Genomic DNA, 22,207 nt, shown 5'->3' with positions numbered 1-22,207 from the left:
AACAGTCCTGGATTGAGTCCGAAGACCTGAATTCAGATAATGGATTATGGTACTTGCTACTTATGTGATCTTGAGTCAAGTTATTTCACTCCCCAGCCTTTGGCCTCAGTTTCCCCATCTGCAAAAATGAAGGGATTAGATTCTTATAAATCCAGTTCTGACTCCAGATCTAGGATTCCTTCCATTATACAACACTATCTCACATAAAATGCACACACAATTAAAAACAAAAAAGGGGAGAGGAGGTCTTTATGCAACTGAATAACTTTAACATTGTTTAACAATCCTTAATAATCTAACACTAAATAACATTTATTAGGCACTCTTGGGCACATGATATTTAGTTAAACAAGGAGATAACAAGATATATTTTTGAAAATATTCCTAACTAAAGGAGTTTACAATCATCTACAGATAATGGGAATACAGCTACACACAAAGAGCATACAAAGACACACAGATGTATAGACATCAAATGCATAAATTAAGCATTTCTATTACCCATAAACACTGGCACAAGTGATTTTTGTGACACTGTTATGGTAATGTAACTGTGTGTCATAATAGTAGTATATTCAGATACAGTGATTTTGATGAAAATTACTCTGGGTAACTAAATTTTTTTAAAAAGTCTATTCAAAGTAAATGTAGGATTTTAAGTGGGTTAATCAGTAAGACTAAGTGTCCTTCAATTTAGAAAATATATCACTGGATTTACCCCCTCCTATATGTACTACTATGGTCTCACAAAATCATTTTTTGAGATTCCAACTATAAGAAAAGGAGGCAATTTGACCTAGTGAATGGAGAATAGAACTTGAAGTCATATGTCACTTCAGTGTATGTGTATGTGTATGATAGTGTATGATCCTGGACAAATTATTTAACCTCTCCTGGTCTCAATAATGCTCTTCCAAAAAATGGGGAAAATGACAGCTCCACCTCACAGACTTGCTGTGAGTCAAATAGAGTAAACAAACATTTATTAAGTATCTACTTTATGCCATTCACTGTGCTCTTTACTGAGGATGTGAAGCTAAAACTACACTTGCCTTCAAGAAGTTTACAATATAATGAGGGCGATAACGTACAAAGAACTATGTATAAACAAGATTATGTGCTGAATAAATTGGAGATGATTTCAAAGGAAAGATACTTAAGAGAATTAATTAAGAAAATTAAGAAAAGAAAACCAGGAGGAAGAGGTGAAGAGGGAGGGAATACCAAATATAGGGGAAAGCCTTGAAAATGCCATCAGGAAATAGGGTGTCTTATATAGGTGTCCTATATAAGACAGGGATCAAAGAAATAACACGAACATTTTACTTAAAACACTATACAAATATAAAATGATCTCCTCAGTTACTCCCAGCACTAAGTATTTTTCTTGTTTGTTCTTATACAATAAATATATTCTGATATATTCTGATGAATGTTATTTCTCCCATAAGAACATAAGTTCTTTGAAAGCAGAGACTGTTTTTGCCTACTAAGTCTTATAATTTAATAAATATGTTTGTTGATTTATAAAATTAGTGTGTTAGAGCAGGTAATCTTTAAGGTCCTGTCTGCTCTAATGCAGTGATAAAATAAGCTGAAAGGAAATAAAAAATTGGGGATAATACTGATAGTTTAAAGTATGGTTGAGAATAAGCAGAATTCTGTTGACCACTCTGTGGTTATCAACTATCAATGTTTATAGTTCATGTTTATAGTTCTTGTCATTTCCCTGAGTTTTCCTATCAAACGTATTTTGATGCTTTATGTCAGTTCATTTTTTAGATGGTGAATCTCTATACCAAGGGTTCTTAAACTATGGATTGCAACCACATATGGGAATCACATAATAGAAGATGGGGATTATGAAATTATGATTTATTATCAGCAACTATTTAATTTGTATACCTACTTTATATACCCATATACCTACAGTCACATAAAAAGTTCTTAGGCAAAAAGGAGTCACAAGTGGAAAAAGTTCAAGAAACCCTATTCTATACAATTTTATTTCAGTTATTATTGGAAAAATGGTGTGTTTGGAGTAAAGATAGAGGAACCTTCAAAAAAAAAATGGTGCCCAAGAATTAACATATTTATGTTGAGATCTTTGACTCAGGTACATGGGCTGGGGGGTGGGGAGGGAGGAAGGGAAGGAGGAGGTAGTACTTCCTCATCTTATGTACTAAACATTAATTTCTGTCAAAACCTTTCAATGGCTTAGATTCTCTTTTCACTATAACCTATTTCCTTGCCAGTGCACAGAATCACTAATGATTTAAGCCTAGTATAAGGAATAGGGTGTTAGCTGATTTGCCTGAGCTTTGCCATTTGGGTCTAGAAGGGATGGGCACAAATTACTGTAGTTCCTCAAAAAGAGTATATCAGTCAACCCTTGATTATTCAGGGCCAGCTTATTCAGTTCAAATGGGATTATCTAGGCTTTTCCATATCTAACTACTTGAAATTTGCCTTTTCGTCACTTCATTGAATATTGATCATTGAGTAACTCTACAGAAAGATGGGTAAAGGAAGAAAAGAAACCTATTCATTCATTCATTTAACACTTATTCCGTGATTTTTATGTGTGATTGAACTAGGTTAATTGCTAGAGTGTTTGTCTTATTACAAAGATAAATAAGACAATCATTGTTTTAAATGTATTTTCAATCTAGTAGTGGTATAGCAAGATAGAGAAGTGGATTGAGTATAAGACCTGAAATTAGTAAGACTCATTTTTCTGAATTAAAATCCAGCTTCAGACATTCCTAGCTGTGTGACCCTAAGCAAATCACTTAACCCTATTTGCCTCAATTTCCTCATATGTAAAATGAGCTTGAGTAGAAAATAGTAAAACTATTCCAGAATCTCTGCCAAGAAAACCCCAAATGAGGTCACAAAGAGTAAGATATAACTGAAAATGACTGAACAATAACATCAAAATTAATGGAAAAGGTAGTATTTAGGCTGAGTCTTCAAAAATAGGCATGGTATCAACAGACAGAGATGGAAATGGGAGAAGAGTACAAAGGTTAACCCAGGTTTATTATTTTTTTTAAATAGAGCAAAGGATACCCTTTGATCCAGCAGTGTTTCTGCTGGGCTTATATCCCAAAGAAATCTTAAAGAAGGGAAAGGGACCTGTATGTTCACAGATGTTTGTGGCAGGTCTCTTTGTAGTGGTCAGAAACTGGAAACTGAATGGATGCTCATCAATTGGAAAATGGCTGAATAAATTATGGTGTATGAATATTATGGAATATTATTGTTCTGTAAGAAATGACCAGCAGGAGGATTTCAGAAAGGCTTGGAGAGACTTACATGAACTGATGCTGAGTGAAATGAGCAGGATCAGGAAATCCTTATATACTTCAACAACAATACTGTATGATGATCAATTCTGATGGACATGGTCCTCTTCAGCAATGAGATCAGTTCCAATAGAGCAGTAATGAACTGAACCAGCTACACCCAGCAAAAGAATTCTGGGAGATGACTATGAACCATTACATAGAATTCCCAATCCCTCTATTTTTGTCCGCCTGCATTTTTTATTTCCTTCACAAGCTAATAGTACACTATTTCAAACTCTGATTCTTTTTGTACAGCAAAATAACTGTTAGGACATATATGCTTTAACATACTTAACATGTATTGGTCAACCTGCCATGAGGGGGAGAGGGTGGGGGGAAGGAGGGGAAAAATTGGAACAAAAGGTTTGGCAATTGTCAATGCTGTAAAATTACCCATGCATATAACTTGTAAATAAAAAGCTATAATTAAAAAAAAAAACTAGAGCAAAGGGAGGTAAGTATGAGACAAATTTAATAATATTGGATTTGAATGGATTATATGAACCTGTAGACTACTTGAGAAGATCTATGAAATAACATGGAAAAGGTAAACTGGAATCATTCTTGTTAGCTTATATATTAAGCATGACTTTTTTAAAAAAGAAAAAATCCAACTTGATCTTAAAAGAAAGATATGAAAAAGTACTTTTGCTCACTTTTTATAGAGATAAGAGACAGTAGAAACAGAATATTGTATATATCAGATTTTTCTCAATATGTTTGTTAGTTTTGCCAAAGTATTTTTCCTGCCTTTTTTTTAATTCTTTGTTTTAAAGGATAGCTTTCTTGGAGGGAAATAAATAAATAAGAGGTGTTTTTTTTTAAAGATATTGATAAAATTTCATTTTTTTCTAAATGTGAGTTTGAAATTAATTGTCAAAATGAATTCCTGAATTAATTACAGATTCATCTGATGCTGTTTGGCTACTCCTGTGCTATTAGCACAGATCATTGAAATTTTGGCTCCATTTCAATGGGAGAAGGAAGAGTGTAGGTAAAAAGAAAGCATGTGACAAGGTAGAAGGTTTATTAAACTAACCTGTCTGGGAAATGTCTAACACTTTTAATTAATTACGTGACCTCACACAGATTTGAAAATGAGCTGACAATTTTTGGAACTGAAAATGTTCAGATGTGAGGTCATTGATTTACATCTAGTACGGAAGTATAGTAAATGAAGACAATCTAATTACTTGATGGGTGGTTCTAGATGTCTTCAGACACTAATAATTTTGGCCACCTTTCAAGAGCACTGAATGACAATGAAAAGAGATATTCCTGAGATATTCTTTCAGGACATGCTTGGAAGAATATTTAGACTGCCTCTGAGAAGTTATCAAACTATATGATGGAACTATGGGTTTATGTTATTCTTGTGTAGGCAAACTCAATCTCTTCACTTTATAGTTACATCTCAAACATTTGAGATAGCAACTGAGTTATAAACAATAGATTATACTTTGCAAAAACATCATTAATTAAAGCATAGGCAAAAAATGTTTTATTTAAGGATACAGATGCTAAGTTCACTGGTACTTTTATATGGGTAGAAAAATTTTCTCTAAATTAAAACAAAAGAAAGCTCAGAATTGACTCTTACATAATTCCTTCATCTTTTCCATGGATCTATAACCAAATTTTCCAAAGATCAAAGGGAAAGTTCCTCAGATAGAACAAAGCACCATTCATCCATTTCTTTTCATCCTATGCAACTCTTATCTATAGCTTTTTATAAAGTCATCCAATCACTGAGGGTCACCCAATCACTGGGGGTCTTATTCTAGATCTTTCAATATTATGTAGAAACAATGATGTTCACAGGAATTATGTCCATTATTCATTCTTGCTATTGTGAGTCTACTTCCTTTCTGGGAAATCATCTTTCTAATGATATCCTTTTCACTATTTTTCCTGTTCAAATGTTTATGTTGTAGCCTCCTCATACCCAACCCCATATTCCTTTTCATTGTCCTTTGAATGGCCTGCAATTTTAGTTCCTCAGAAACTGTGGCATTCCACTTTTCACAGTCATACAGCATGACCAGAATAAAACTGGTGTTAAAAAGATGAGTCTTATCAAAATATTCAGAGCAGTATTAGGGAATGGGAGAGAAGGGGAAGTAAAAACCTGGAGACAAAATAAATATCCATTGATTGGGGAAAGGTTAAGCAAATTTTGCCATGCAAACATAAGGGAATGTTCCTGAACCATAAAAAATTATAAATAGGAAGAATTCAGAGAACCCTGGTAAGATTTACATGAACTGATACAAAAAATGCTGAATGCCAGATAATAATAAATGTTCAAGCATGGCCCTGAGGTAGAGACAAAAAAACTTCACTTCTAGATATGAAACACTACACAGCCTTAGCTGATTAGCTGGTTAGTTTTAATGAATTGTTCAGTTTTTAGTCTTTGTTCTAAGGAACAATTTGCTGGGTATGACAGATGGAGGGACATATTCAGGAATAGAGGTTATGTAAAAACAAAAGCTATCAATAAATATGCAAAATAAAATAAAAAATAGGTCTGTTTCAAGGAGGAACTTGGAATTATTTAGAACACTGCACAATTTCCCAAATCTAGCTCATTTCTCTACTATTCAATTTTAGATACAATTCACTGCCCATCTGCAGTGTCGGGCTAATGAAGCATACTATTTTGGATCTGTATATTATAACCTAAATAAAAGCCATTCTTTATTCTCTTAGTTCTCCTGTGTGTATAAATAAGCTAAAACTCTTTTGACATGTATTCCAGGAATTAATGAAATCAAACTAATGCCATTTGCAAATAGAAGTATTTGGAGGGCCCCACCATCTATAGAAAGAGTTATTCATTTGATAAATGCACTTCAAAATAATTGCAATCCTTTTGTAATTTTATGCATTTTACTTTATGCATTTAAAAACATTATTATGAAAAAGAGGTCTATAGGCTTCAAGATTCAGCTAATGGCTTCCATGACAAACAAATAGTTAAAGACTTTTTATCTATAAGGAATCCCTCTTTCATTTGGATTCTTCACTGACCATACTCAAGAATCATGGCAAACATCTTTGGCAAATATACATATGCTTTATGCCTTGCTTGATATTAATAATCAGAAAATTGTCAACCATGTAACTTTGTGCATGAGAGATATCTTGTTGAAGGAAAGCCTTAAGGGCAATATTTTCCTCTAATGCTATTTTTGTATAATCAACAAACAATAAATAATAGAGCCTAACATTCATTGTATTTTTCAGTCAATTATGATAGTAAAGATATGGTCTGCTATAAAATATTTTATAAAAACCTATCTATTCCCTCTCAAAGGTATTTTGTGACGACTGCGTTAGCACCCAGGATACCTTAGAATCAGCCAGAGTCAGGATAAGCAAAAGTCCTTAGTCTTTATTCTTGGTCTTTAGGGGTAGAAGTGAAGGGGATGGAAGCAGGATCTCTGCAAACTCCTTCTTCCTTGTCTACCGTCAAAGTGACTCTGGCTAGTCTTACTCCACCCCCAGTCCCTCCTACAATTCTCTGTATACATCAATCATCAAGCCAGCACAGGATAGTGGGAAGGGCCATTTTCCAAACATATATCCACAGAGTATTGTCCAATCAGTAATTAGCCCTAAGTGCTTGAACCGACCTCAGTGCAACAACTCAAGAGTTTCAGCCCTCTACAGTATTTCAAAAATGTTAATAGGTGCATGAAAATTATTTTCATAAAGATGGTGTAGAAGAAAGAAAATAAGTACATGGATTAAGGATTGTTACTATTTCCCCAGTTGTCTTTTTTTGGTAACAATAAGGTTTTAGAAGTTTTTTCCAAAGTGGTTGTGTTCTTATGCCCAAAGGACTATAAAACTGTGTATACTCTTTGATCCAGCTGTGCCACTATTGGTTTTATATCCCAAAGAAATCATAAAAGAGGGAAAACGACTCACATGTGCAAAAATGTTTGTAGCACCTCTTTCTGTGGTGGCAAAGAACTGGAAAATGAGTAGATGGCCATCAATCGGGGAATAGCTGAATACGTTATGGTATATAAAAGTAATGGAATATTATTGTTCTATAAAAAATAATGAACAGGATGATTTTAGAAAGGCCTAGAAAGATTTACTTGAACTGATGTTGAGTGAAACAAGGCAAGAAAACATTGTACACAGCCACATCAAGAGTATGCAATGATCACTTGGTTCTTTTCAGCAGTTGAGTGATCCAAGGCAACCCCAATAAACTTTGGATGGAAAACACCATCCTCACTCAGAGAGAAAACTATGGAGACTGAATGTAAATCAACAGATGCTGTGTTAACTTTTTCTTCTTTTTTTTTTTTTTTTTTTTTTTTTTGGTTTTTCACTTTTGTTATGATTTTTCTCTCCCAACAAGATTCATAGGGAAATATGTTTAAAAAAAAAAAAATGAATGTACGTGTATAAACAAACAAAAAAATATTGTTTTTACATGTAACTAGGAAATTTAAAATAAATAAATAAAATTATCAAAAAAAGGTGTATGGTGTTCTTTCAGTAATCCTGACAATTAATAGCCTCAAAACTGTGCCATTTTCAGCACTAACTTTCTTTGTGTATACTTGGTCTGATTTTGATGCTTTCCTCATTTGGGGTTTTTTTAAGTGACATTTCTTCTTTTTTGTACAACATATTAAGGATTATAATGTTAATATCTAAATATAGTAGACAAGCTATCATTGACCAAAAAAAAAAAAAGTTTGTTATAAAAGTCTTAGCAAATCTTTTCCATTTTTTTATCTTTCTGTTGTCTTCCTTTCAGTGTTATCCCCAAGTACTTAATTTGGGTTCATCTGGCTTAGTTGAGTTTCTTACCTTGCTTCTTGTAAACTCATTTTCCCCTTCCTCTTCTTGATATTTTACAAGTCAATATTGATCATGACTTTCTGTTGTGTGCTGCTTTCTAGAGCCCCCAATTGGGGTGACAGTACCATGCTTTCTAGAGCCCCCATGCCAGGGTGATTAAAATATGCCATCTTAGTGAAGAAGTGATGAGGCAGGACTCCTGAGAATGGTGGAAATATGGGTCTGTTTATTCCAAGGACTTTCCCCTTTTTGTGCTCTCATATCTTTATGTAACAAATATACTGGGCATGCACCTAGTATAGACTGCACATTGGGACCACATAAATAACTTGCCATTTTATGTAGTTTGCTATCTGGTATCACTCTTCCACCTGATATCACTCTGCTTCAATCATAACACAGGTTGTCACCACCCCTGATTTCTCAGGAAGGCTGAAAATTTTTAGGGGAAATGGGGAACCAAACCAGACACTGTTAGCAGGTTCCCTGTGGACTAAAGGATCTTATACCTTACCCAGAGTTCCTCCACTATTTGTGACCCTCTACAATTTTCCATCATTGTCTTTTATAAAATTTTACAAATGAGTTTACACACTAAACCAATGTTGTACTTAATTGCCATATTGTTCTCCTTAAAAAGGAGATCAAAGGTTCACTCACTAAAAGACTTTTCAAAATTTGCTCATCTCATCATTGTGTTAATTGGTTATACTGGTTTAAATTCTTTAGGAAATGATAATGACCTGTGTCAATGTCTGTTCTTTTATTCACTTTTCCTTTTTTTTTTTTAAGTTGGCAACTGTTTAAACAGATTACATTAAATGTTTTACTTTTCCATTTTTATTCATTTTTCTACTTTGGCACTGATTTTTACCTTTAACAAGTTGATGATCTGATTGTGTGCAAATTGGTGATTAAAAAATGATTCTATTAGTAATTAGGTTTTTTCTTAGAATATAATTAGTTTCATTTTAATGTGTGATTTTATTTAATGTTTCCAACATTTTTTAACTCTCTTCTTGAAGAACATGTTCATAATACATATACTTGAGCCTTTTATGTAGTCAACAAGCCTTTGGTCTCTGATCTAAATCATGTTTTCGAATATATTTTTTTTGCTGTCCTCCTCCTATGCCCACTTTGGCAGAGAAGTTACTAAGTAGTAAAATATAAATTGATTTAATTTGAAGGCTATTATTCAGTTATTCATGGAACTACTCTACTTCTTGAGCTTCTCAAACAGATGTTGATATAGAAGTTACAAAAAATTTCATGGTGGTGTTTTTTTTAAATGCTTATTCTGAGCTTTGCAAGACAAGATAACCAAATTTCATATTTCTTCTTGTCTTTGTATGCATGGTAAAACTCTATCTGTGCCTTCATTTATTTCTTGATAAGGTAACTATTACCCATTCCTTCCATTTAGTTATAATTTTCTTTAGTTTTTTTGTTTAGCTTATGGTGGCAATGCCTAAATTGATTGTCATCCAGTTAATTCAGTGGTAGGCTTACTTGTGGATCACTGGTCTCTGGATAAAAGTCTCAGAATTAGAGTACTAACAGTTAATATTTATAGATGATCTAAAAACTGATTTTTTTACATTTACATTTATTATTCTTTAGTCATTTTCAGTCATATCTGATTCTTCATGACTCTTGGGGGGGGGGGGGGCTGTTTCCTGCCAAAGTTACTAAAGTAGCCTGCCATTTCTTTCTCCAGTTCATGAAAAGGACTCTTCCCAATTCCAAGTCTAGCGCTCTATTCACTGCACCATACAACTGCCCCTTTTATTACCTAGGCATAATGTCTATTTGTAGAACTTAATAAAAAGAAGAGAAAATCTGATAATGATTCCTGCAGATCTATTATTATTACATTAACTTAAAAACTGTTTTGAAACAATCTGAATGATTATTTAGGCATAGACAATAGATAAATTTGTGTCACTTATATGTCAAACCTGTTACACCATAAACATTGATTCAGACTTTTACCTATCTCATATGTAGAATATAAAATTGCTTCTTGGAAAAAATCTTAGTGAATTGGTAAGGAAATTAACAAAAGAAATAATAAAGAAAAAAAATCAAAACATATTTAGGTACTCACAGGATGAGCTACAATGCATTGTTTTACATGCTTCAAACCCACAAACATCTTTGAAGGCAAAAGGCAGGAACTGGAGCTGCTCAAGATGACTTTATCATCAACAATAAGGTCTAATTGAGAAAAAACCTTCTTTTTCAAATCAAGATTTTCGGGAGTGCATTCCTGAAAACAATGGGAGACAGATTTATAATTACTATTAATGATGAGTATACTTCTCATTAACTTCACAGGAGCATTTCTCGGTTGGATTTGTTCCAAAAAGGAAATAATATAAAACCCACAAAAAATACCTTCTACCTTCTACCAGAAGTTTGCCAAGCCAGTTGGGAGGTGTGATTTATAGACAGACTACATACCTCAGGCAAGCAAACTGCTGCAAACATAGTGTTCTTAACCATTTACTTTTTCTTTGTTTAAAGCAGTTGGCCTGCCCTAACAAGCTAAAGAACTGATTTTCCCAGGAAAATAATAAGCATAGAATTAGAATATATTTTACATCATATAATTTCCAAAGAGCTTTCTTTATATGCTACCCAAAAAGGTATATGACATATATACAACTTAAAAATCAAGATACAAAGATGAAAATTAAGTAGTTCATAGCTATTTTATTAGATGATATGGGTATATTCACCTATAGGTATTTATCCAATCAATAACAAATAAAAGTTAGGGAAGCAGAAGGAGACAGAGGGAAATGAATCAGAAAGTTAGAAGGTAGTGTCTGAACTATTAACAGAAATCTGCATTCTCAGAGGCAGAGGCAAAGGGGGAGTTCATTTCAGGTATGAAAGACAACTAGTACAAAAACATGGAAACTGGATATGGGCTGTGTAAGAGTACATTAATGAAGCCCATTGGCTGGGACCACCTAGCGAGAGAAGGGAGGCAAGACTGTGTAATAAAACTGACAAGTTAAATTGGAAAGAACTTTAAGAGCAACATTTAAAAGTTTATATTTGCACCTAGAGATACTAAGGATAGTGACATGGACAGAGCTGGACATTAGAAAAAAATGATTATTTTGGCACTTGTATGGAGAATGGATTGGAATAAGTAGAGACTTAAACCAAGGAAACCAAGTAGGAGGCAATAATCTAAGAGATGAGTGTTTAAATGAGGACAATGGCATGAGAGTAGACAGAAGGGGACAGAGTCAAGAGATGTATGAAGGAATAAAAAAAGATTTGAAGTGATCACTGTGTGCATCTACCTTCCCTTCTATCCAGTGACTAGATTAAGATCCCAAGTGGGTTGGAATGACTGTTTAGTCAGCAGAACCTTTTGATACAGAATTCTCAATGGCAAATCCAGGAGGATCCAGCCTTGTTTCTGTACTTTAGAGTGGTGATTCCCTTCTTTTCAGTTGCAGCATCTTAGGGAGGAGCCAATGGCATTACATCAAGAGATCATTTTCATTAAATGACTTTGTATAATAAATAAACATTTTCTGCATACTGAAGTTACTGTTTGAAAAACAAGATTGGAGATATAGGGTGACAGAGAGTTAGGAATAGGGGATATTACCAAGGTTATGAAGCTAGGAAACTGGGAGGATCGTAATAAGGAAATTCATTATAAAGGGATACATTTTGAAAATTGTGGCAGGGCAAAATGAGTTGTTTTAGATTTGTTGAGTTTTAAATGTCTATAATATCCAGTTTACGAGTTCCAACATTCAAATGGTAATGCCTTCCTGGAGCTCAGGAGAAAGATGAGGGCAAGATAAATAGATCTGAGAATCATGTATATAGACATGATAATCAAATGTTTGGGAGCTGATAAAGTTGTGTAATAAATATATAGAGAAAAGACAAGAAGGTAAAGGGTAGAGCCTTGGAGAACATCAATACTTAGGTAATATAATATCAAGAAACAACCAGAGGTCAGATATGTAGAAAGAACAGTACCATGTCATGAGAGAGGAGTGTCATGAAAACGCAGTGAAGAGACATTATCTAGGAGGAGAACATGGTAGTAGTAGCAAAGACTGCAGAGAGTTCAGAAAGCGACATTATCTAGGAGGAGAACATGGTTAGTAGTGGCAAAGGCTGCAAAGAGTTCAGAAAGTATGATTTGGAAAAGGATTTTAGATTTGTCAGCTAAAAGATCAATGATAATTTTGGAGAGAGTAGTGTCAACTGAGTGATCCATTCAGAAGCTAGACTGAAAAGGACTGAAAAATGAGTCAGTGAGAAGAAAAATAGAGGCAATGATTATAGATAGCAGAAGAGACAGGATAATAGAACTGACGATTTTTTAAGGATGGAGAAGATATGGGTGTTTTGTAGGCAATAAATGGGGAGAGACTGAGGAAGCAAAGATGCTTATAGAGACAATCTGAACCATAGTTTCAAATATTTTTGAGTACAACAAAAAGGTTTTTTTTGACTTTGATATGATGGTAAATATGCTTATTTGAATCTAATGATTCAAAAAAATGCATGAGAAAAAATTAAGAATGTTAAGTAAATTAATATTTCCTTAGCCATGGAAACCCAAGGTTTAAATATTGCTCAAACACTTTCTAGTTATGTGATCTCTTATATCTGAAAATTGTGATAATAATAGCACAGGTTAGCCATGAGGACTAAATGAGATAATATGTATAAAATGCTTTATAAACTTTAAAATGCTATACAAATGTTTGGTTCAGTCATTTTCAGTTATGTCTTACTTTTGTGAGACTTATTTGGGGTTTTCTTGGCAAATAAATTAAAGAGGTTTGCCATCTCTTTCTGTAGCTCATTTTACAGATGAAAAACTTAGGCAGAGTAAAGTGATTTGTCCAGGGTCACACTGCTAGTAAATGTCTGAGGCCAGTTTTTAATTCAGGAAGATGAGTCTTCCTGACTTCAGGTTCAGTAGTCTACCCATTGTGCCACCTAGCTGCCCCATAAAAACCCTAGCTACCACTATTATTATTACTGGAATTAATAATAAGCTCAACTAAACTATATGCATATTTTTAAAACAGTAACAACAGTCTGCAGGAAATGTTTATTTATTATACAAAGTCATTTAATGAAAATGATCTCTTGATGTAATGCCATTGGCTCCTCCTTAAAGTGCTGCAACTGAAAAGAAGGGAACTACCACTCTAAAGTACAGAAACAAGACTACATTCTCCTGGATTTGCCATTGAGAATTCTGTATCAAAAGATTCTGCTGACTAAACAGGTTGGGATCATTCCAAGCCACTTGGGATCTCAATCTAGTCACAGATGGAAGGGAAGGTAGATGCACATAGTGACCGCTTCTTTGTGCTTATCTTTTTGCCCACACAGTGATTCTCACCCACACAGTGATTCTCAAACTCTTCCTGAATAGTTTCATCTTAGGTAAACTACTATAAATTGTTAATTTTGTTAGATGAATAGAACTTCCAATTAGCACTAGAAAGTTAAATCAGTGTCAACTCTCTTATCCATTTTATCAGCAATACCCCCCAAAAGAAGGTTTCTATTTAAATTTAATATTGTCCAGAGGCTCTGCTGTACACTTAAATCAGCTGTGTAAATATCCTTCAGGAGGCATAAATTCCACTTGCATTTGATCTACAGGAGTTAAAACTTTTACTCCACAGGGTGGGGAGTTGATGTTGTATTTGTGTATACTTTTTTAAAATATCACAAACTATGCAGGAATTTTACTAAGAACAAAAGGTCAGAAAAGTACCACGTTACAAAGATAGAAAAAAGTGGAGTCATTTAAGAACTGTAAAGCCCATTGTATTAAATCTCCTTATCAAAAAAAAGCTACAGTAACTGCCTAGTTGTATTGAGTAATTCCTGGATCAGTTAAGTTTGTGAGTTGGGTTGAGTTTAAATAGATTCTTTTAGCAAAGCCAGAGACTAGGAATGATGCAGATACTGCAAGAGCTAATAAAAGAGGAGCCATGAATGAATAGCCTTATTGTCGCATGCCCTACAGATTCTCCCCCTGAAATTCTATGCCTTTCTTCAGATCCTGTGATAATCAAAGAGGTAAGAAAACTTGAAAGTAGGAAACCCAAACCTGCTATGATTATGTAAGGTTTTTAAATGGCACATTTGCTTGAAGTATCTTTTATAGTGGCCCAATTGTATTCGATTTGTTGGACCAGGGCAATAATGTCTCTGTCCATGTCAAGCTTGGAATCATTTTCTCCAACAAGGGATACTGACTCCCTAAAGTACAGAGATGGGGAAAGCAAGACTGAAATACTATAAATCAGGAATTTCATCACTTAATGCTGATAACAAAATAAGAGAATTCTGCAGCTATTGTTTGCCCTGAGAAAAATGATCATCAAACAATGAGGAGGCAAAACAGCTCCAAATCTCCACAATAACCATGCTCTCTTATAAAAAGAACTCTGCAACCCAGGTAGGAATCCACTCTGGACATTTTAAAGTCTCATGGCCATGTTCTTCTCAAAAGCCATAACTACAAAAATCAAACTCTTGTCCAAGATTCCAGCATCTACCGGAAGTATCATGCTTGACTTTCAATTTAATCCAACCTCAAGAGCATCTAACTGGAAGAGTCAGTTACATGCCAATTTGTCAGTTTTCCAGAATAAACTCTTTGGAGAAAGGGAGCTAGGCAAGCATTTTCTTCTAAAGCAGTTCCTTGATAAATACAACTATTTCATTTACATTTTCCAAAGCAAATAAATTCTACATTGTGAATATTATGACTGCACCTGCAGTTTTTAAATCATTGTGATATTTTAACAATTCAAATTCCTTTCTTAAAAAAGCAACCTTTTTGCTAAATAAAACAGAATCATAGGAACCTTCAATGTCCAGCACTGTTTACATGAGAAATTTTATGAATGTACTCATAAGGTACTTTATATCTAAAGTTAAGGCTTCTAAAGAAGCTCCCCATCTGACATTTTTTGAGGGAAAAAGCAATGAAGAAAAAAGGTCTCAATTTATTGGTAATTGCAGAGGATCTTTCCTCCTTTTTAAAATGGAAATGGAAATAAACTTCACTTTAAAAGCGATTCCATCGGGAGTGATATAAGGTTGCCCATTACCATTCAGTCTTATATTAGAAATGTTAACTCTAGCAATTAAGAGAAGAAAAAGAAATTGAAGAAATTAGAGAAGGTAATGAGGAAACAAAATTATCACTCTTTGCATGTGATATAATGGTATAATTAGAGAATCCTAGAGAATCAACTAAAAAACTATTAGGAACAATTAACAACTTTTGCAAAGTTGCAGAATACAAAATAAATCCACATAAATCATAAGCATTTCTATATATTACCAACAAAATCCAGCAGAAAGAGAGAAATTCCATTTAAAATAACTGTACACACTATAAAATATTTGGGAATTTACCTGCCAAGACAAAGTCAGGAACTATATGAACAGAATTACAAAACACTTTTCACACAAATAAAATTAGATCTAAAGAATTGGAAGAATATCAAGTGCTTATGGCTAGGCCAAGCTAATATAATAAAAATGATAATTGTACCTAAATTAATTTACTTAATTCAGTGCCATACCAATCTAACTGCCAGGAAATTACTTTAGAAAACTAGAAAAATGTTATGAGCCAGAACTTGAAACAAGATGTTAAGTCCCTAGAATTGATAGAAACAATGCTTAAGTTTACAGCTTTGAGAGTTCACACATTAGCTCATACATTAGAGTTCACAAGTCCGGGAGATTCACAAGTCAGAAACCCACAATCCCATCTCTCAGAGGAAGAGTCAACCTTTGGGTTCACACCTTTAAGAGATCATATATAAGGAACTCCTGGAGTCAGAAGTAAGTTAGTTGGAGATATTGAGAGCCAGGAGTCAGTGGAAGAGTCAGTTAAAGAGATTGAGAGCCAGAATTCAGTCGGGAGATTCAGAACCAAGATTCAATTATTGTTCTGTAAGGAATGACCAGCAGGATGAATACAGAGAGGACTGGCGAGACTTTCATGAACTGATGCTAAGTGAAACGAGCAGAACCAGGAGATCATTATATACCTCTCAACAACGATACTGTATGAGGATGTATTCTGATGGAAGTGGATCTCTTCGATAAAGAGAGTTAATTCAGATCAAAGATGGAAGTGGATCTCTTCGATAAAGAGAGTTAATTCAGATCAAAGATGGACAGAAGCAGCTACACCCAAAGAAAGAACACTGGGAAATGAATATAAACTGCTTGCATTTTTATTTTTCTTCCCGGGTTATTTCTACCTTCTGAATTCAATTCTCCCTGTGCAACAAGAAAACTGTTCAGTTCTGCACACATATATTGTATCTAGGATATACTGTAACCTCTTCAACATGTAAAGGACTGCTTGCCATCTAGGGGAAGGGGTGGAGGGAGGGAGAGGAAAAATCAGAACAGAAGTGAATGCAAGGGATAATGCTGTAAAAAAAAATTACCCTGGCATGGGTTCTATCAATAAAAAGTTATAAAAAAAAAAAAAAAAAGAACCAAGATTCAGAAAGAGCTGGAGGCTGAAGCTGGCAGACAAGCTGCAAGAGCTCTTGGAACCAAGGAGGGAGACAGAACTCTAAGAAAACTAACCAGGCTATTTTGAAGGAGACAATAAAGGATTTAAACCTTTAACACCTGGCTCCATTTGAGATGATTATTACTTGGAACTGAAACTAAGGCTGCCTCCAGAAAACTTCCCCAAGAAACCTGCTCCCAGAGAGAACCATCATATTATAGAAAAGAAGAGAACATCACAGAAAAATATCAAAATTCATGTGGAAAAAACAAAAAGTCAAGAATTTCAAGAGAATTAATGAAAAAAATGTAAAGTGCCATAGATGTACCAGACCTAAAATTATATTATAAAGCAACAGTCATCAAAACCATTTGGTATTGTCTAAGAAATAGAGTAGTGGATCAGTGGAATAGGTTAGGTTTACAAGACACAATAGTTAATGACTATAGTAATCTAGTGTCTAATAAGCCTAAAGACTCCAACTTCTGAGATAAGAACTTGCTATTTGACAAAAAATTTCTGGGAAAATTGAAAAATGGTATGGCAGAAACTAAGAACTAATGAACACCTAACACCCTATACCAAAATGTCAAAATGGGTTCATGATTTAAACATAAAGTATGATACTATAAGTGAATTAAGAGAACAATGGATAATTTATCTCTCAGATCTGTGAAGAAGGAAGAAATTTATAGCCAAAGATGAACTAGAGAACATTATGGAATACAAAATGGATAATTTTGATTATATTAATTTTAAAAGGTTCTATACAAATGAAATCGATGCAACCAAGATTAAAAGGAAAACAGAAAACTAGGGGAGGAGGGGGAACTTACATTCAAGAGCTCTGATAAAGGCCTCATTTCTAAAATACATAGAAAACTGAATCAAATTTATAAGAATAAAAGTTATTTTTCAATTACAAATGGTAAAAGGATAAGAACAGAAAATTTTCAGATGAAGAAATTAAAGCCATTTCTAGTCATATGAAAAACTCACTATTGATTAGAAAAATTAAGACAACTCTGACGTATCACTTCATACCTCTCAGATTGGCTAAGATGACAGGAAACGATAGTGATGAATATTGGAGGGGATGAGGGAAAAGTGGGACACTAATGCATTGTTGGTGGAATTGTGAATTCATTCAACTATTCTGGAGAGCAATTTGAAACTGTGCCCAAAGAGCTATCAAACTGTGCATACTCTATGATCCAGGAATGTCTCTACTCAGTCTGTATCCCAAAGATACCATAAAAAAGGATCCACATGTGCAAAAATGTTTGTAACAGCCTCTTTTGTAGTGACAAGGAACTGGAAACTGAGTAGATGCCCATCAGTTGAAAAATGGCTGAATAAAATGTGCTATATGAATGTTATGGAATATTATTGTTCTGTAAGAAATGACCATCAGGATGATTTCAGAAAGGCCTGGAGAGACATGAATTGATGCTAAGGGAAGTAAATAGAACCAAAAGAACATTGTACACAGCAACAACAAGATTATGTGATGATTAACTGTGATGGACTTGGCTCTTTTCAACAATAAGATGATTCAGGCCAATTCCAATAGACTTGTGATGGAGAGAGCCATCTACATCAAGAGAGAGGTTTATAGGGACAGAATGTGGATGATAACATAGTATTTTCACTTTTGTTGTTGTTTTTGATTGCTTTTTTTTCCCCTCTATTTTTTTTTTCTTTTTGTCTGATTTTTTTCTTTTGCAGCATGATAAATGTGGAAATATGTTTAGAAGAATTGCACATGTTTAATCTATATTTGCTGTCTAGGGGAGGAAAGGAGAGAAGAGGGAAAAATATGGAACACAGGTTTTACAAGGATGAATGTTGAAAACTATCTTTCCATGTATTTTGAAAATGAAAAAGCTATTTAAAAAAAAAAAAACTATTCCAATATCAGTTGGTGAATCTTCAACTTCAATCATATGGCCAATGAAAATTCCTGATTTGCTCATAATCGATAATAAGAATAATGAAAATTTGTCAAAGCATTTTACATATGTTATCTTATTTGATCCTCAAAAGAACCAAGGACAACATTCACTACAGTCACATCACTATTTTATTGTTGAAGAAACTGAGGCAGACAGAAGTGAAGTGATTTCTCCAGGGTCACACAGCCAGAAAGTTTCTGAGGCAGGATTCAAAAACTCAGGTCTTCCTAACTCCAGGTCCAGCACTCTAGCTAAATTCTTTCTTTTCTCTAAGTTTAAATATCTACCCAATACCACAACATAACATTTCTACTCTTTCTGTTATTGTTCACTTGCATTTTTGTTTTTTCTTCTCCGGTTATTTTTACCTTCTTTCTAAATCCAATCTTTCTTGTGCAACAAGATAACTGTATAAATATATATACATATATTGTATTGAACATATACTTTAACATATTTAACATGTATGGGACTACCTGCCATCTAGGGGAGGGGTTGGAGGGAAGGAGGGGAAAAACTGAAACAGAAGGTTTTGCAAGGGTCAATGTTGAAAAATTACCCATGTATATGTTTGTATATAAAAAGCTATTAAAAATATATATATACCCAATCCAATTTCTTGTTTCTTTATGCACACAACCAATAACATCATAGCCTGTTCCAAAAAGGTACTAACTTCTGTCAAGAAAAGAATGTTTTGTTCAGAAAAGATTTGAATGGGTTAAAAAGACAAAGGAGCAGCTATAGAAATAAAAAAAAAAGAAGCCATAAATCTATTTTGTGAAGGGCATGAAGAATAAATTACTTCATACACAAGGACTCATCTTCCTTTCTAAAATCTCTGAAGACTTGGCCTGTTATATATATGTGACATTATACCTATATGTATATGGAGTCAATGTGACTAATCTAGAAAATTATTCAAAGAATAATTGGCATGTGGGTATCATAAGTTAAAAATCATGTCATTTCCAGAAGATAATGTGCAAAGATTACAGGCATTATTCTTGTTTGCTCTTGAAGTATGATATCAGGCTCACTTCCTAGGAACTCAGTTTCCTCCTCTCTAATACAGTGACTGGACTATATCAGAGGCATCAAATGTGTACCTCCCAGCCTAAGTAGTCCACAATACTCCTGCAGCAGCCTGGACCAGATTCAAATGTAATTGGGAAACATTTAACTAAATAAAAATGCAATAAAACAGATATTACATTTTTGAACTAAGTCAATTTGTGACCCACTAGGATTCTTTTGTACAGATTAGTGATCCCCATTTCCTTCTGAGTTTGAAACCACTGCATTAGAGGAGTCCTCTTAATCTATGAGTCAATCTATGATCCTATGAATTTAGGACCATAAAATTCCCTCTTGGAGTTGTGCTAGGAGAAACTGGATTATACATCCAATTTAAATATTAACTCATGTGCCTCCTGCATCTCAGATACAAATTTACAAAACTCAGCTTGGAAACGATCTTTCTTCACATGAAAATTAGGAAATTAGTAACCAACTCCTGTCTTTCATCCAACCTATTCCTATAACCCCCAGACATAAAATATGAGTGTGAATTTACCAGAGACCCTCATTCTCCCTAAAGTACACACATACAAGACTCACTCTTACACATTCTAAATGGTTCCAATTCAATGTAAAAAACCCACAGGGGACCACACTCAGAAAAAAAGGGCAGTAAAGGAAGGAAACTAGATACTACTATGGGCAATGATTGCAAATCTAAACTCTGGATTAAGCCACCACCACTCTTAAATAGCCCCAATGGTCTCATATTGTTTCTCAGCCAAGCCATTAAACCAACCTACAGGCATGAAAGCTAGGGAGCTGTTAGTCCTGCCTATAATTATACCCCTTTTCCAAAGATATAATCACCACCAGCAGGTGACTTTACATTAGTGGTATGTATTTTCCCACAGCTGGGCACTTAGATACCTCCACTAACAATTCCTGTGGTAATGGAAGGAGGTGCACAAGCTCAGCCAGCTAGTTATATTGATAGGAATGGGAAGAGCAGAGGGAGAAAAAAAGTCAGGGAAGATTCAGTGTCCACATAAAGGCAATAAAACCACAGTGGCAGCAAGCAGAAATGGAGCTACCTCTTATGCACCGATATTGAACTAAACTACATCTTTGTTATTTGGTCTTTGCTGCCATCTTGCCTCTAACTGGTGCCATTTATCAGTGGTGGCACATATCAGTGCCAAAACTGACCTGATTCAATAATTCACTTTTTTTATTTTTACTTTGTGGAATAAAACAAGTATTGCAATAACATAGTACAATAAATAAGATGATTGCAAATGAAACTGCAAAACTACTATGCACATTGCTATTCCTTTCAGATATAGAACAAAATTGTCATGTGAATTTCTTTTTTTCCCTTTTTTCCCTCCTCCACCCCTACTCCATCCCATGAATGCCATCAGACATAAATAGGTGTGTTTATATATACATATATAGTGTGTATGTGTAAATGTGTACACACATATGTTAAATTATTCTGTACATACTTCTACTTATCTATTTATCAATTCTTTCTCTGGATGTAAATAGTGTCTTTCTTCATATGTCCTTTATAATTTAATTTGGGTATTTATAATATTCAAAATCACTTATTTACTCATTCTTAAAATAATGTTCTCTTGGTTCTGCTCATTTTGCTTTTCATTATTTTGTGCAAGTTGTTACATATTTTTCTAGCATTTCATGACAATCACAATCATATACCACAACTAGTTCAGCCATTTCCCAACTGATAAGCATTGCAGTTCTTTGCTACCACAAAGAGAACTGCTATAAACATTTTAGAATATATAGATTCTTTTTCCTTTTTCCTAATTCATTCTTTAGGATTCCTTCTTGGTCTCAGAAGCACATTATCTATCCAAACCAAAGCTCCAAGCCTTCCATAGCTGACAAGCATGGACTCTGAATCCACCTAACACCCATCTAAGTTGACTCCTGATAAGGAAACATTTGTCCCAAAGTAAAATGGGCTAATTTGGGAGACAAGGGGAAACTCTTCTTTCCAAAAGACTTTTGAGCAGAAATCAAATGACCTTTAGTAGAGGACTCTACAATGGAGATTGCTATTGAGTTACAGACTGGACTAAGAACCTCTAAGAAATCTTTTAGCTTTAAGATTTAGTAGGTTCTATAATGCTAGCTACCTATATGGCCCTTTACCATAAGACTCCCCTTCCAGCTGTGCTTCTGACTCTCCAGATTTCACCCTCTTACCCACAATTTCTCTTAGTGTCTAGGGGTCTTCTCAACCTGAAACATCCTTATGTCATGTCAGAATCTGCCACTAATATATTTCTTCTGAGACCTCCATTTATAAGACTATCCCATCTCAATTATGTTCCATTCTCCTCCCAGCTGTGCTTCTGACTCTCTGGAGTCATGCCCCTTTGCCATCATGTTGCTCCTTTCTCCAGTCTCCCATATCCTTTCTCTCTTTCTCCTTCCAACCTTCCTCCAAT

General features: G+C 34.3%; 1 protein-coding gene across 2 annotated transcripts in view; it reads right to left on the bottom strand.

The window, feature by feature from the left end:
• CRYL1 (crystallin lambda 1) overlaps positions 1 to 22,207 on the bottom strand; it is a 182,668-nt gene that overhangs the window by 61,100 nt on the left and 99,361 nt on the right. Inside the window, exon 4 of one of the 2 annotated variants that reach the window (XM_051986596.1) lies at positions 10,291 to 10,452. The exons of the other annotated variant lie outside the window; for it this stretch is intronic. Coding sequence (XP_051842556.1) covers positions 10,291 to 10,452 — 162 coding nt within the window. The remainder of the gene's footprint in view (positions 1 to 10,290; positions 10,453 to 22,207) is intronic. 2 annotated transcript variants of the gene reach the window in all.

Source organism: Antechinus flavipes, chromosome 3 (genome assembly GCF_016432865.1).
Source record: "Antechinus flavipes isolate AdamAnt ecotype Samford, QLD, Australia chromosome 3, AdamAnt_v2, whole genome shotgun sequence".
Lineage (NCBI taxonomy): Eukaryota > Metazoa > Chordata > Mammalia > Dasyuromorphia > Dasyuridae > Antechinus > Antechinus flavipes.
Note: the sequence above shows the minus strand (reverse complement) of the source record. Positions and strands in the feature narration are given on the sequence as shown.